Source organism: Capra hircus, chromosome 3 (genome assembly GCF_001704415.2).
Source record: "Capra hircus breed San Clemente chromosome 3, ASM170441v1, whole genome shotgun sequence".
Taxonomy (NCBI): domain Eukaryota; kingdom Metazoa; phylum Chordata; class Mammalia; order Artiodactyla; family Bovidae; genus Capra; species Capra hircus.
The window spans coordinates 38,910,202-38,926,589 of record NC_030810.1 but is presented as its reverse complement, the minus strand read 5'-3'; the positions used below and the strand labels follow the sequence as shown (position 1 = coordinate 38,926,589).

General features: G+C 38.2%; 1 protein-coding gene and 1 pseudogene across 3 annotated transcripts in view; both read right to left on the bottom strand.

Annotated features, from left to right (window-relative positions):
- LOC102182370 lies at positions 916 to 2,497 on the bottom strand (annotated as a pseudogene).
- EFCAB7 (EF-hand calcium binding domain 7) overlaps positions 2,606 to 16,388 on the bottom strand; it is a 59,186-nt gene continuing 45,403 nt past the window's right edge. For 2 of the 3 annotated variants that reach the window (XM_005678317.2, XM_018045082.1), the window contains 3 exons: positions 6,604 to 6,813; positions 3,944 to 4,051; positions 2,606 to 2,867 (listed from right to left, as the gene is read on the bottom strand). In XM_005678317.2, coding sequence (XP_005678374.2) covers positions 2,793 to 2,867; positions 3,944 to 4,051; positions 6,604 to 6,813 — 393 coding nt within the window. In that variant the 3' untranslated portion in view covers positions 2,606 to 2,792. Of the gene's footprint in view, positions 2,868 to 3,943; positions 4,052 to 6,589; positions 6,814 to 16,388 lie in introns of all 3 variants that reach the window. The other variant, XR_001295516.2, reaches the window with a different exon arrangement.

Genomic DNA, 16,388 nt, shown 5'->3' with positions numbered 1-16,388 from the left:
ATAAGATAGCTGGATTTCCCCCCCTCCCCCCTAATAAGAGTGAAAGACTTGGTATGTCTAAGTGGTAACAGTGCTGGAAGATAATGTTTTAGTGCTCAGTATTCTTTCCTGGGCCTCCATATTCCAATGATACCTATCATACTGTTATAAAAAGTCTTTTTAAAACTGGGAGCAAAGATAGCAACTTTATTACATACTTTTGGTAGCACAGCCAGACAATTTATTTCCTGCAACTCAACACTTTGTGAAACAGAATATAGGGCCACATTTATTTGACTTATAAGGCATTTGGCAATTAATAAAATGTTTTTTGAATTGTACTCCTTATTTTTTTGGCCGTGCCCTGCGGCATGCAGGATCTTAGTTCCTCCATCCAGGGATTGAACCCATGTTCCTTGCAGGGGAAGCATGGAGTCTCAAACCCTAGCCTGCCAGCGAAGTCCTGCATTACTTTTTAAGATATCACTTGAAGAACTCAAACTGCTAGATAATGACAACCCATTTTACAGACATCCAATGAAGGGCCAAAAATCCAAGTGACATTTAAACTATGTGCTAGCATGTGCTGGGTAAAAATAATACACTGGTATTCATATTTCAAAAGTTGACATTTACTAGCCAAGTATTCTGTTACTGATATGGCTACACAGTTTTTAACTGCTTAATATAGTTTTTCACGCACTGTACTACTTCATTAAATGCTCTTCAGATTTAATGCCTATTATTTCAAAACAATTTCATTAAAAATAATTCACAAGTAAATCCACTAAAAAATTTACCATCAGAACAAAATAGTCCTACTGTTGTGATTAGATTTTGACTTCTTTAATACAAAAGGAATTTCTCCAAATTTTGCTTTAATTATATTTTCAATGGAAAACTACAGTATATAATGGCTATTTATGCATTCACATTTTTTCCTTTTAGTGATTTTTAGTGTGTGATTTAAAGTCTGTCACAAGTTTGACAGCCACAATACACTGATAACATAGCTGAATACAATATTTGAAATAAGTAAGTTACAAAAGTGTGGCAAGTTTTAAAATGTCAGCTCTGAGTGATGGTGCGTTTCTCATGTATTTGCATCTGTACCCCCAAATTTCAAAACTCAATGTGTTTATCCTCACTGAGTTAAGATGTATGCCTCACCTAGGTCAGGGTAGGAGCTAGTGTGTCTGTTTGCAGACCCAGATTTTCAAGAGCAAGGGCTGAACTCAGCCATTCCATGCAGCATGTTGGCAACACAGAGTTTTGCTTTGGTTCGGGTAAAAATGCAATTACTGACAATCCCTTATGTGAGCCACCTGATCTCCCAGGGTGTGGGCTAGCACAAGGGGTATTTTAGTATCCCTGCATGAGACCAGCAGGCAGTTCCTGTACACGTTTCCTTGGACAGGGGGTTTCGGGGAGCCTAGAAATGATGTGCAGTCTTTCAACACACTGTCAGGGTCAGAGATGGAACCAAGATGAAACTCATGGTAACTTTTTTCATCAAAGGTATTAACAGTCCAAGCAACAACTTGAATGCCTTTAAGTTGACCACTTCTTCAAGTGGTCTGGGGATACAAAATTCTTTTGCAGGAGGAAACCTGAAATTCCACACAGATACTGTAAAGATATTACATTTGCTTCAGACAAATGAAATGTCCATTACCACAAACATGCATTGTGTCCACAGAGTATCATAGTCTCATCTCCTGCATGGCTAAGGTTCCAAGGTCTGTGAGTTAATAGCCATTACTACACTGTGATCTGTTTGTTTCACCTTATAGATAACTTCTGGCAAGAAAAAGCAAATGACACTATTATTGTTAGTTGAAGAAATTCCATACACATTTTCTTTAGTACACCAGTAGCAGTATTTGCATGGCTTTTGACATCAAGAAAGACTGTGAGATTGTGGCTCAGGCACTCTGCCCCAGCTTTCCTGAGGGTAGAGGTCTTCTCATTAGGGAAATTATTTCTGGATCTGTGATCTCCTGCAGGGTTACACTTTCTAGTTTTCTCAAATGTCAAATCACATTGACCGGTCCCGTCAGTCATATCTGCTCGTGCTCTTGTACATTAAGACAGTGATCTCATTAGAAGTAAACATAACGTCCAGATTTGTTCTCAGACACACTGGGACTGCCGCAACCAACAGCAGAAACTTGGACCTGGGGCTTTAGCACTGGCAGAGCCCTGTGGGAGGGCACATGCTCAAGGCTGTGAAGAGGTGCAGCAGGAGATAGAGGCTGCTGGTGAAGAAGCAAGTGGTGAAGGGGCTGCGGGTCACCAGCCACTCAGAAGCAGCAGGAAGGAAAGGAGTTCCCCGGTCCTCTCACAGTCACATGCCTGTAACTGTACGGTGAGGATGGGAGTCCTGGATCCACCAGGCTCCTTGGACAGGCCGGAGTACAGGGATAAAGCACAAGGCACTGGCTGCAACTGGGCCATTTATATTTTATTTCAGGATTTTTTTTGATGAATACATCAAGAGTGTATAGGATTTTATAGAATTCATTGAGTGTTACTTTTTAAAAGTTTACCTGTAATTTAATTTCAAATTATTAGTCACAAATGAAATATGCCAAGTATCCCATTAAATTAATAAGAAGGCCACATATTAAAAATTATTTCTATTTTAATAATACAGTATATAAGGACATGAAATCCAAATGCATACAAATTAAAGAGATTATTATGTACATCAGTTAAATTGATTACATGTAATGATCAACAAATAACAAACCAAACTTGAAATAATTCTTAGTTTGACAGTCTCAAGCACAGTAATTTCTTAAAAATAGTGTTTAAGATATAAGGGAATACACACAATAATATATCCATTCTTGTCGCTCATTCAGTGGCATTACATGTTGACAAACCTGCACATAAACACAGAAAGCCTTTACTTTCCTTTTATATACTATAATTTTGGGCTAATTTTTCAACAGGACATTTCTAGAACCTACATAAAAAATAAAATTCTTTAATACTTGTCCTTAGCAAGGACCTGCAATCTACAATCTGATTTCCAACAGAAAAATCCACCCTAATTCAACTGTAATACAGTAGCTGATAGTTGCTATTTGTGAAGGTGGGTAAAGAGGGGTGGCAGAAAGGGAAGTAAGTATTACTTCCTCTCTAAGCCTAGAGCATTTTTAAAAATCCTCACTGGAATAACAGCAAAAATAAATTCTCTTTATCCTGTTCTAGAATGTTTTAGGATTTCACAGACAGTACAGAGAGGAAAAGGGTAAAAACACAAAGCTTTTTCCCTTTTCCCTTCACTAGACAGTGTTCTTGCCTGGAGAATCCCAGGGACGGGGGAGCCTGGTGGGCTGCCGTCTATGGGGTCGCACAGAGTCGGACACGACTGAAGTGACTTAGCAGCAGCAGCAGCAGACTAGTTTCAGGGTTTACTGATCTCTCCCTGCCTTTGAACTCCTGGCTAAATCAGATGCCTAGAGTTCTGCTAACAGAACTTCAGCTACTCAGCTCCTGACTTAGTTGGCTATCTAACACTCAGAGGCATTTTCTCTTTTAGGTTACCTTAGAAAAATCTTAATAATGGGGACAAAAATATTTTTAATTATCAAAAGTCCAATTACTATTACTACTATTTGTAGTTCTATATAATATTCAATACTGTTTCACATGTATCACTTTAATCTTTACATTAACTTTGTGAAGTACCTAAAACTGGTGATATCACATTAATTTTACACTTATAGAGACTGCAGCAGAGAGGTTAAGTGAATGTCCCATAATCACTGAACCAAATAGTGAGAACTGGATTAGAACCAGTCTCCTATCTTCTTGTACAGGATGGTACTAATACAAATATCACACAAAATAATTTTCCACTTTACTTCATACCTACAAATTTATTTATAGCATTAACAGCAATTTTTTTCAAGCTGATAAAACAAAAGCCTTTAATTAAAAAACAGTGCATTACCATTGTAGATTTTGGTGCCACTTCTACTGCAAATATGTCGAGGCCTCTGTTGTTCACACAGTTTCTACTCAGCTCATTGTTGATGTGAATAATCACTTTATTGTCTGACTATAAAAAAAGATTTCGTAAGTTGCTAGTTCTTTCTTTACTAAATATATACAAATAAAGTGATAATTACAAAACACTTTGCAAGTCTTGTGATAAGAGATTTTCACAGGGTTCTACAGAAACACAGAAACTTAGTTCAGACAGAATATCATGGAAGAAGTTATATTTGAGATGACAGACCATTGATAATAGCCTCTAGGATGGAGAGAAAACAGAATGAAGCTGATAAATGAGAGAAATGTACAAATTAAAGTGGTATCCTGTTAAAGAAACTGCAGTCACTCCCTGATGACTACACAGGGGCAATGCAACGTTATAGACTACTTAAATTCATCTCTCAGCTCCTCTATTACTTAGCTATGTGACCTTTTGCAAGTTATTTAACATCCCTGTGCTTCAGTTTCCTTGTGTATAAAATGTGGATAGTACTTACCTCACTGGGTTGTGAGAAGCAAATGCGCTAAAGTGCTTGGCACATGTTAAACTTTAAAATGATATTACCTCATTTTGGTGGAAAAATTTAATTTTCCTTGAGGGAAAAAGAGGAGATGGAGGGTTGAGAAATGAAGGTAATAGAAGTGCAGAGGAACTGAGGTAAGGTAGTGGCTCTCCTCCACTACCTAATAAATCCTAATAAAACAGAGAGGGCGTGTGCGCATGCGCGCGCACACACACACACACAATCAAAAACAAACAAAAAACACAGAGGGCAGAAACAGAAACATGCAGGATCTTAGGAATCACTTTCCAAAGTGTTATGATCCATTTGAAGATAGCAATCTACTGGCTGGGGAACCTATCTTATTTCCTCAAGTCTAGACTCCTCTATCTTGTTTTCAAGATAACATATACAATCTAGATCCATTCAACCTGTATTATTTACCTTTCAAATGCTCCTCCAAATAAAGCTCTCTTCTGCAAAGGAGACATTCCCATTCTGTCATTTATAGTTCACATTAATGCTTACTCATATTTCTCCTTCTACTGTTTCCTCTGCTTCTAAGGGCCGGCCCTCTGCCTATCTAAATCCTAGTTACCCTTCAAATCCTATACCACATGCTCAAATTACACATCACAATTCCCTTCCTCCCTAATCACAAATCCTTCCCCAACTTCTACAGTCCCAACTAGCATCAACTACAACAGATACAGATACAGCAGAATTCCTATTGCACATACAAACAGTACTATATAGCTTTTCTTTGATCTCTTCTGAGAGTATTAATTCTGCCTTTACAACTAGCCCCTAAACTCCTTGAAAGCAGTCTCAAGGTATACGTTCTAGTGGCCTGTCTTATGACTAGGAGAGTTAGTTACATGATATACACTCATATTGACTCAACAGTCAGCCAAATCTTAAGCACTTTAAGAAATTTATGACAGGCATAAAAATAATGTAAATCTCACCCAGGAACAAAGACAAATAAGCCAATAGTTCTAAAAACCTAGCTGTCTTGAGTAAGATTTATGAAAATATATAGTTTTTAGAAAACTAGGTGTCTCTGACTTAAAGCATTTATGTGAGTATCCTCTTGACATGCAATATCAATAGTATTCATAGCACAGAAGATGGCCAAAGCTAGAAATAACTGGCTTGATAAAAACAGATTCTAGACAGAAGAATATATTTAATTACATAACATGATGATAATCTGTAGGAGTTTTGATACTGCAAAGTTTGGGTTAAAAAGCTGGGCTAATAAAAAGGAATGAATTTGAGTCAGTTCTAGGAAGGTGGTGAACCTAGAGCCTCTTAAACAGAGTGAAGTTAGAAAAAGAAAAAACAAGTGTCGTATACTAGCGCATATATATGGAATCCAGAAAAATGGTACTGATGAACCTAGTAGAGAAAGGACTTGTGGACAGAGTGGGAGAAGGTGAGGGTGGGACGAATTGAGAAAGTAGAATTGACATATATACACTATCATGTGTAAAACACTTAGTGGGAACTTGCTACATGGCACAGGGAGCCCAGCCTAGCACTCTGTGATGACCCAGAGGAGTCAGGTGGGGGAGGGGAGGGAGGCGCAGGAGGGAAGGGGGAGATATATATATACAATTACTACTGATCTGCTTTGTTGTATGGCAGAAACCAACATAACATTGTAAAGAAATTTTCCACCAATTAGAAAATGAAAGAAAAAAAGAGTTGGGCTAAATTCTTTACTTTGTTTATATTTCTTTAAAACATGATCTCTGCTGTTTAAAATAGCTATGTATGTGTGAAGACATTTAGTAACAAACTAAATAAAATACTTTGCACCCAGATTATGCTCCATCTTCATAGATCTCCAAATATTTAATTTTCATATTTTAAGAGAAAACTATCTCAAAAAGAAACACAAAAATGAGCATCTCAGAAATAAATATACTTTAAAAATATATAAGAATTATCATGCCCAGTTTGAGTTAGAAACCTGAAAAGAAACTGATTATTATAGATACTATTAATGTAATGGGGTTATTTAATTGCTATGCAAGGATAGGGTAAGAAAGAAGATGGAATGTATTAACCATTGCAGTTATGAGGAGAATCACCTCATAACTGATACCTTGTTTTCAATAACTGATGTTATCCAGGTGTCACGCTTGTAAGTATATATAATTATATTTTCATAGCCATCCATCACTTTGGCATTGCCTTTGTTAAGAACAGATTTACAAATGGCCTTCTCAAGTTGTCCACTGCATGCTTCCATATGAACAGCTTTAATTCTTGGCTTGCATTTGTCTGCATAGATATCAATGACAAATGGGCATGCCTGAAATGAAAAAGAGCACACTGTTTTAGTCTTTTGATAGAATTTAAATTATTTATTATTAGTATGTTTATCTTATGATTTGGGCTTCCCTAGTGGCTCAGATGGTAAAAATCTGCCTGCGGTGCAGGAGACAGGGGTTTGATCCCTGGGTTAGGAGGATATCCTGGAGAAGGGAATGGCAACCCACTCCAGTATTTCTGCCTGGAGAAGTCCATGGACAAAGGAGTCTGGTGGGATATAGTTCATGAAGTCACAAAGAGTCAGATATGACTGAGTGACTAACACAAACAACAAAATCATATGATTTAAGAAGACATACTACACTTTCTAGCTTGTCCCTCTGATACATTTAAGAGGAAAGTTTAAGTACAATGAATTGAGTAATAAAAAAGCATGAAATTATGGTTTTTTGGTTGCATATTAACTGATAATGTTCATAGAAAAGGAAAAAAAAAATCCTTTACCCAAACCCCTCAATTTGCTCTAAAGCTAACTCATGTCATGTTAGTTACTTAATTTCCTTTCTTAACTTTAAGGTTACAGAAAGAATTCATCTGTAACCTTAAAGAAATCATGGTTATAATTGAAAGAGTATGTGAATATAGAACACCAAGAATAGCGAAATGTAGAAAAATTCTCACAGTTTAAAGTTAGTGTAAAAGTAACTATGAAATCTAAGACCTAAAGAGATTTTTTGCATTTGGAAATAGACTTTTCTAATGTCCACTCTTTAGTTCTTACCATAGCCTACAAGATGCTGCACAAGGTAACCTTTGACTCTCTATGCAACCCAATCTTCTGTCTTAATGTGCTCGTTACTCTGATCTCTCAGACCCTAGAAAAAATAAAACCCTTTCCAGTGTTGGATTTCAGAGGTAGTGTTCTCTCAGCTTGGAAAAGTCACACCTTTTCAGTATGTACCTTATCCTCCTCCTTCAGGTTTAAGCTTAAGCGTCACTTCTGCAGAGACAGCTGCTCTGGTCCCCCAATCTCCTTCACTACCCGACTCTTCTCTACTTTGAGCACTGGTTTGTTTCCTTCCAAACACCTTTAAAATGATTTTTATTAATTCTGCATTTAATTAGCCATCCTTCTTCATGGAATATCTAAGAGGGTAGAATTTTTGACTTATTTATAACTGTACCTAAGTGCCTCTTTATTGTAAGCTTAATTTATATAGGCATTAAAATGTAATTGTTGAGGAAATGAATGAATTCATAAACATTGATGATCAACTTTTTATTTGGGGGACAAAAGATAAAAGTCTGAAGTTAGTAGAACAATATAGATTTTTATCTTTTAAAAAAGTTTTAAAATAGTTAATGACTCCAACCTTTGGCAAGAATAAAGTCACCTTTTATAACAGATGGCAGACTGAAAAATCTTGGACTAGAAGGTGGAAGATCTGAGTTTGTAACTGAATTTTGCCATTTACTAGCTACATGATCAAGGGAAGTCACCTAACTTCTTTGAGGCTTGATTTCTTCACAGAGAAAGTGGGGATAAACATTGTATTTTCTGCCAAGAGTTGCTGGAGATATCTGATAGGTAATATGTGTCAAAAAGGAAAGAAGAGAAAGCTAAGTTGCTTCAGTTGTTTCCGACTCCTTGCAACCCTATGGACTATAGCCCAACAGGCTCCTCAGTCCATGGGATTCTCCAGGCAGGAATATTGGAGTAGGTTGCCATCTCCTCCTCCAGGGGTCTTCTTGACCCAGGAATTGAGCCTGTGTCTCCTGCATTTCAGGCAGATTCTTTACTGCTAAGCTACCTGGGAAGCCCAATGTGTATCAAAATATTTCACAATATAGAATTCTAAAAAAATTATAATGACTGTTGTTGGTTTAAAAAGCTGGTTTAGGCATACACACCGACGAAACCAGAATTGAAAGAGATATGTGTACCCCAATGTTCATCGCAGCACTGTTTATAATAGCCAGGACATGGAAGCAACCTAGATGTCCATCAGCAGATGAATGGATAAGAAAGCTGTGGTATATATACACAATGGAGTATTACTCAGCCATTAAAAAGAATACATTTGAATCAGTTCTAATGAGGTGGATGAAACTGGAGCCTATTATACAGAGTGAAGTAAGCCAGAAAGAAAAACACCAATACAGTATACTAACACATATATATGGAATTTAGAAAGATGGTAACGATAACCCTGTATGTGAGACAGCGAAAGAGACACAGATATATAGAACAGTCTTTTGGACTCTGTGGGAAAGGGGAAGGCTGGGATGATTTGGGAGAAACGCATTGAAACATGTATAATATCATATAAGAAATGAATCGCCATTCCAGGTTCAATGCAGGGTACAGGATGCTTGGGGCTGGTGCACTGGGATGACCCAGAGGGACAGTATGGGGAGGGATGAAGAAGGGTTCAGGATGGGGAACATGTGTATACCTGTGGTGGATTCATGTTGATGTATGGCAAAACCAATACAATATTGTAAAGTAATGAGCCTCCAATTAAAATAAATAAATTTAAATAAAAAAATAAAATAAAAAGCTGGCTTAAAACTCAACATTCAAAAACCTAAGATCATGGCATCTGGTCCCATCACTTCATGGCAAATAGATGGGGAAATAATGGAAACAGTGAGAGACTATTTTTTGGGCTCTAAAATCACTGCAGATGGTGACTGCAGCCATGAAATTAAAAGACACTTGCTCCTTGGAAGAAAAGCTATGACCAACCTAGACAACATATTAAAAAGCAAAGACATTACTTTACCAACAAAGGTCCATCTAGTCAAAGCTATGGTTTTTTCCAGTAGTCATGTATGGATGTGAAAGCTGGATCATAAAGAAAGCTGAGGGCCAAAGAATTGATGCTTTTGAACCGTGGTGTTGGAGAAGACTCTTAAGAGTCCCTTGGACTGCAAGGAGATCCAACCAGTCCATCCTAAAGGAAATCAGCCCTGAATATTCATTGGAAAGACTGATGCTGAAGCTGAAACTCCAATACTTTGGCCACCTGATGCAAAGAACTGACTCTTTAGAAAAGACCCTGATGCTGGGAAAGACTGAAGGCAGGAGAAGAAGGGGACGACAGAGGATGAGATGGTTGTTGGATGGCATCACTGATTCGATGGACATGAGTCTGAGCAAGCTCCGGGAGTTGGTGATGGACAGGGAAGCCTGGCGTGCTACAGTCCATGGGGTTGCAAAGAGTTGGACATGACTGACCGACTGAACTGATTGATGATTGCTGCATTTTAAAGTACTGAATTTTCAGTACTGAATAGATTCCAGTATTATTTTAACCATTTTCCAAGTCTTAGTTATCTATTTCATTTGATCTGCAACCCAAAAATCTGCAAGCAATAAATGCTGGAGAGGGTGTGGAGAAAAGGGAACCCTCCTACACTGTTGGTGGGAATGCAAACTAGTACAGTCACTATGGAGAACAGTGTGGAGATTCCTTAAAAAATTGCAAATAGAACTGCCTTATGACCCAGCAATCCCACTGCTGGGCATACACACCGAGGAAACCAGAATTGAAAGAGACACATGTACCCCAATGTTCATTGCAGCACTGCTTATAATAGCCAGGACATGGAAGCAACCTAGATGTCCAACAGCAGATGAATGGATAAGAAAGCTGTGGTACACATACACAATGGAGTATTACTCAGCCATTAAAAAGAATACATTTGAATCAGTTCTGATGAGATGGATGAAACTGGAGCCGATTATACAGCGTGAAGTAAGCCAGAAAGAAAAACACCAATACAGTATACTAACACATATATATGGAATTCAGAAAGATGGCAATGGTGACCCTGTATGCAAGACAGCAAAAAAGACACAGATGTGCATAGCGGACTTTTGGACTCAGAGGGAGAGGGAGAGGGTGGGATGATTTGGGAGAATGGCATTGAAACATGTATACTATCATGTAAGAATCGAATCACCAGTCTATGTCCGACGCAGGATACAGCATGCTTGGGGCTGGTGCAAGGGGATGACCAAGAAGGATGTTATGGGGAGGGAGGTGGAATGGGGGTTCATGTTTGGGAACACATGTACACCCGTGGTGGATTCATGTCAATGTATGGCAAAACCAATACAGTATTGTAAAGTTAAAAAAAAAAAAAAAAAGAGTTCACCTGTTACTGAACATAAACATCTTAAAAGGTCTTTATTAAAGATGCATTCCCTGAAATTTTTAAATAAAATCTTATCTACATAAAAAAGGTGCCCCTTTATCCTTTTCTTTTTTGGTCTGTTCATGGGTTTAACCTTCTATTTACTTATCATTTTTTTTTTACCATATTAAGTAAAATAGGAGGCATACAACAAGGAAGAAAACTATTCATTATAAATTGTTAATTGTAAAAGTATTAACAATATATAAAAAGGAAGATCAGGAAGACAGGAATAAGAAAACCTAGATTAGGGTATGCTACCTAAGTTTTGCACAAAATGTGGCTCTTAGCTACATGTTAGCAAAGATAAAAGTGAAACAGAATATATTATATCACTCTCAAAATCTAAAGAAAATGAAGTAAAATTTTTCCAGTTCTGAATTCTAAAAAGATTTTATACCATGAAATTATTTTTTAAAAAAAGAAGTAAAAAGAGGACAAAAAACCCCAAACTAGACATATATTTGTTCATCAACATTCAATAAAACAGCAAATTATTGTTATGGGGATATAAGGGCAATGTACTTGCAGGAGGAACAATAAAGAAGTTACGCTGTTCACATGGAATTCTGCTCAATGTTATGTGGCAGCCTGGATGGGAGAGGAGTTTGGAGGAGAACAGATACATGTATATGTATAGCTGAGTCCCTTTGCTGTTCACCTGAAACTATCACAACATTGTTCATCAGCTCTACATCAATACAAAATAAAAAGTTGGAAAAAAACAACAAAAAAGAAGTTATACTGCACTTTGAAAGAGGTTCTACCTTTATAAGTTGATAGAGGGAATGGATAATCTATAATTCTAAAACTAAATTAGGGGATTTAATTTAAAAAATAAGGTAGGAAAAGGTAAGACAAACTCAGAGTATATAGTAACTTGTGTGTGTATGTACTAAGTCGCTTCAGTCATGTCTGACTCTTTGCGACCCTGGGTATGGACTGTAGCCCACCAGGCTCTTCTGTCCACAGGATTCTCCAAGCAAGAATACTGGAGTGGGTTGTCATGCCCTCCTCCAGGGGAATGTTCCTGACTCAGGGATCGAACCTGTGTCTCCTGATGCTTCTGCTTTGCAGGCAGATTCTTTACCACTGAGTCACCAGAGAGGCCGGTATAGTAACCTAAAGAATGCTTAACATAAAATAAATTTTGGTTTACTAAAACCATTCAATTAATGAGATTAACAAACAATCCTAAGCCATTTCCTAAATCCTAACTTATAACTGATACTTTGGTTAGTCTTTGTGACACAATAGCTACTAATTTAATAGGTGGGGTCAAAATATAGCTCAACTAGATATTAGATTACTTACATAATATATAATTCAGGAAACTGCCAAAGAAATAGCTATGGTTCCAAAAACCTTATGGGCAAAATCCTCTACAGACATATTCAAACCAATAAGAACACAGCTCATAAGATTATAAATGGATTCTTCCTATATTATCATAAAGCTTTCTTTTCTTGTTTTTACAAATATGAAAACGTTAGGTCATGCTCTAGGTATATTAACTCAATAACATAGCACATATCAAAGAATCACTGCCCATCAAAGGTAATACCTTAATTGAATAGCCTCACTGTCTCAGAGTACTTCCAGATATCAGTCAAAACTAAATTAGTCAAAATACCTTTAGGTTTTTTATTAATCCTTTAAATAAAATGTTACCACATGTGTATATCCCCATCATTAATGGAAACATTCAACATTTTTATACCAATTAATTAATTGTGAATTATTACTTTCTCACTGAATTACCATTTGCTGGTATAATATTTTCAATCCAACAACTCTATAACCCTTACTGAATAAGGAGAATTTCCTCATTATGATTCTATAGATCAGGAAGTATCCATACTCAGAACAAAATTTTTGGACACTTCAATACCAAATCCTGACATAGTATCATTTGTTGATGGGGTTATATTAAAAAATAAAAAGGACAATATAGGCTTGACATACAATAAGTAGCTTAGTCTCCTTGTAAAAATCTACTTCCTTACCATGAAATAGTTTAGCTCAAATGATTAAATTATGGTTCTCTCTAAGGCATATCAAATTACTAGAAGAAGAGAGTACAATATATATAAAATAACGACTGAGTGACTTCACTTTCACTTTTCACTTTCATGCATTGGAGAAGGAAATGGCAACCCACTCCATTGTTCTTGCCTGGAGAATCCCAGGGACGGGGAAGCCTGGTGGGCTGCCGTCCATGGGGTCTCACAGAGTCGGACACAACTGAAGCGCTTAGCAGCAGCAGCAGCAGCAGCAGCAGCAGCAGCAGCAGCAGCAGCAGCAGCAGCAGCAGCAGCAGCAGCAGACGCTCTGAGAATAACTGACCCCTCTTAGGGCTGCTTTTGTTCCATCCTATAGATTTTGCTGCATTCTATGAGGAAAGCTGAGCGCTGAAGAATTGATGCTTTTGAACTGTGGTGTTGGAGAAGACTCTTGAGAGTCCCTTGGACTGCAAGGAGATCCAACCAGTCCATCCTAAAGGAAATCAGTCCTGAATATTCATTGGAAGGACTTATGCTGAAGCTGAAACTCAATACTTTGGCCACCTGATGCAAAGAACTGACTCATTTGAAGGGACCCTGATGCTGGGAAAGATTGAAAGCAGGAGAAAGGGATGGCAGAGGATGAGATGGTTGGATGGCATCACCAACTCAATGGACATGAGTTTGAGCAAGCTCTGGGAGTTGGTGATGGACTGGGAAGCCTGATGTGCTGCAGTCCATGAGGTCGCAAAGAGTTGGACACGACTGAGTGACTGAACTGAACAGAGTCTGCGTGGCTGTCATTTGTTTCAAGGTACTTTTAAAATTTCCTCTTTGATTTCATTATTGACCCACTTTGTAGCATGTTGTTTAATCGCCATGTAATCATTTTTTCTCATTTCTCTTTCTGTGGTTGACTTCCAGTTTCATGGTATTATGGGTCAGAATAGACGTTTGAAATAATTTCTGTCCTCTTAAATTTGTTGAGGCTTGTTTTGTATCCCTGCATGTGGTTGAGCCTAAGGAATATTAATGTGCATTTGAAAAGAATGTGTTTTTTTTTTTTGATGCAAGGTCATGAAAATAGCAATTAAGTCTAACTGATCTTTTATGTCATTTAGGATCTCTGTTGTCTTACTGAAGTTCTGTCTCAAATATCTGTCCATTGATGTCAGTGGGTGTTAAAGTGAAGTCGCTCAGTCGTGTCCAACTCTTTGCGACCCCATGGACTGCAGCCTCCCAGGCTCCTCCGTCTATGGGATTTTCCAGGCAAGAGTACTGGAGTGGGTTGCCGTCACCTTCTCCAAAGGATCTTCCCAACTCAGGGATTGAACCCGGGTCTCCTGCATTGCAGGCGGACACTTTACCCTCTAAGCCACTAGGGAAGCCCTAGTGGGGTGTTAAAGTCTCCTACAATTATTATATTCTCAATTTCTCCCTTTATATCTGTTTTTTTTTTAATGCATTTAGGTACTTCTATACTGGGTGCACATATGTTAATGGGTGTTATGTTCTCTTCTTGTATTGATCCTTTTATCATTATATAGTGTTCCTTATCTTTCTTTATGGCCTTTAAAGTCTATTTTGTCTGATATCAGTACTGCCACCTACCCAATTTCTTGTCATTTCCATTTGCATGAAATATCTTTTTCCATCCTCTCACTTTTGATCTGTGTGTGTCCTTCACCTTTAGTGGGTTTCTTGCAGGCAGCATATGGTAGGCTCTTGTTTTATTATCCAACTGCCACTCTATGTCTTTTGATTGGAGCATTCAGTCCACTGACATTTAAGTTATTGATAAATACGTATTTATTTTCATTTAAATCTTATTTTTCCAATTGATTTTGCATTTCCTCTTTGTTCTTCTTTTTGTTTCTCCTTTTGTGGTTTTCTTTTGCATTATGCTTGAGCTTTCTTGGTTTTGTTTTCTGTGAATCTACTGAATGCTTTTGATTTGTGGTTACCTTATTTTTCAAGTATGTTAATCTATCACTATATCTGTTTGCTTTAGACTGGGAGTCATACAGGCTCAAACACACTCTAAAAAAATGTATATTTTCTTACTTCCTTCCCCTACATTTTATTTTGATGTCCTTTTTTACATCTTCACATTTACCCTTTTGCTATTTATTGTGGTTATTACCACTTTCACAAATTTTTTTTTTACATATACTGCCTTATTTGATTGTGATTTTCTCTTTTCTGTAGATTATTTCTTTTCTATTTATACAATAACTTTCAGTATTTCTTTTAGTATAGGTTTAGCATTACTAAATACTAAAAAGAATTTAGTATTCTTTCAGCTTTTGCTTACTGAAAAATTTATCTCCTCCTTCTAGTCTAATTAATACTCTTGCTGGGTAGATTATCCTAGATGCCAGTTTTTCCCTTTCAGGACTTGCTTCTCTCTTCTGGCCTGCAATGTTTCTGTAGAACCTCATCTATGGAATGTTGCCTACAACCTCATCTCAGCCTGGGAATCAGGCAGTCAACCTGGATGTTCCTTAGGCACTGTGTTCATGGAGCCACCAGTGTAGGACCCTTGTGCAGTTTCACTGAAGTCACATATAGTTGTGCTCCTGAACACAACTATATGTGTTCACTAGGGAATCAGGGCAGACCACAGCACTATCTCTACATGTGTACACCCACAAAACCTGCAGCTGCTAACTCCAGACCTGCCCCAGCTGTGGGAGCACCAGTAAATCCATGCAGACATTCCACAGGCACTGAGATTATAAAGGTCCTGGAAACATACATCCACCAAAGTTGCAAAGCCGCAGGACAAGGCTGATTCCAGCCCAGCTTCTGAAATCAAGCAGTCCTGGGGGTCAGCTCAGATTTCAGCTCTGCCTCTGCATGTGGGCAACTGCAGAGCTTACACGCTCCAAGAACTTGTGGAGGCAGAGCTGCATCCACCGTGAGTCACTGGAGAATGGGGCTGCTAGGATACAGCCCCTGCCCCTCCCTTTGCTTGCATAACAGCAAACTTCTGTAGTGGACTCAGGCTTTGTTCTGTGCACACTCCCAGTTGCAGCCTGGACAACACTCTGGCCCCTTCAAGCTGTCTCCACATAGCCAACTGTAGTCCTATACTCAGGTCTATCTGCTGCAGTCTGAGTTTCACCACCGAGCCACTGTGCACACCAGCAGATGCAACTCTCAGGCGGGGGTATGCAGCGAGGTGGCCAGGACCATTAGTGCTGGTCTCAATCTGTTCTGCCTGCTCCAAGCCAGCTGCTGACTCTCTGCCAAGCCTCTGAATCTCCCCTTCTGCCCAGCTGATCTCCCAGTTGGTGAAGGGGGTTCCCAGGGTGAAGGAATCTTTTCTCTTTCACAGATTCCTCCCAGGGGTATAGCTCTGTCTCATTCTGATTCCTTTTATTTTCACCCTACCTGTACATGGTGA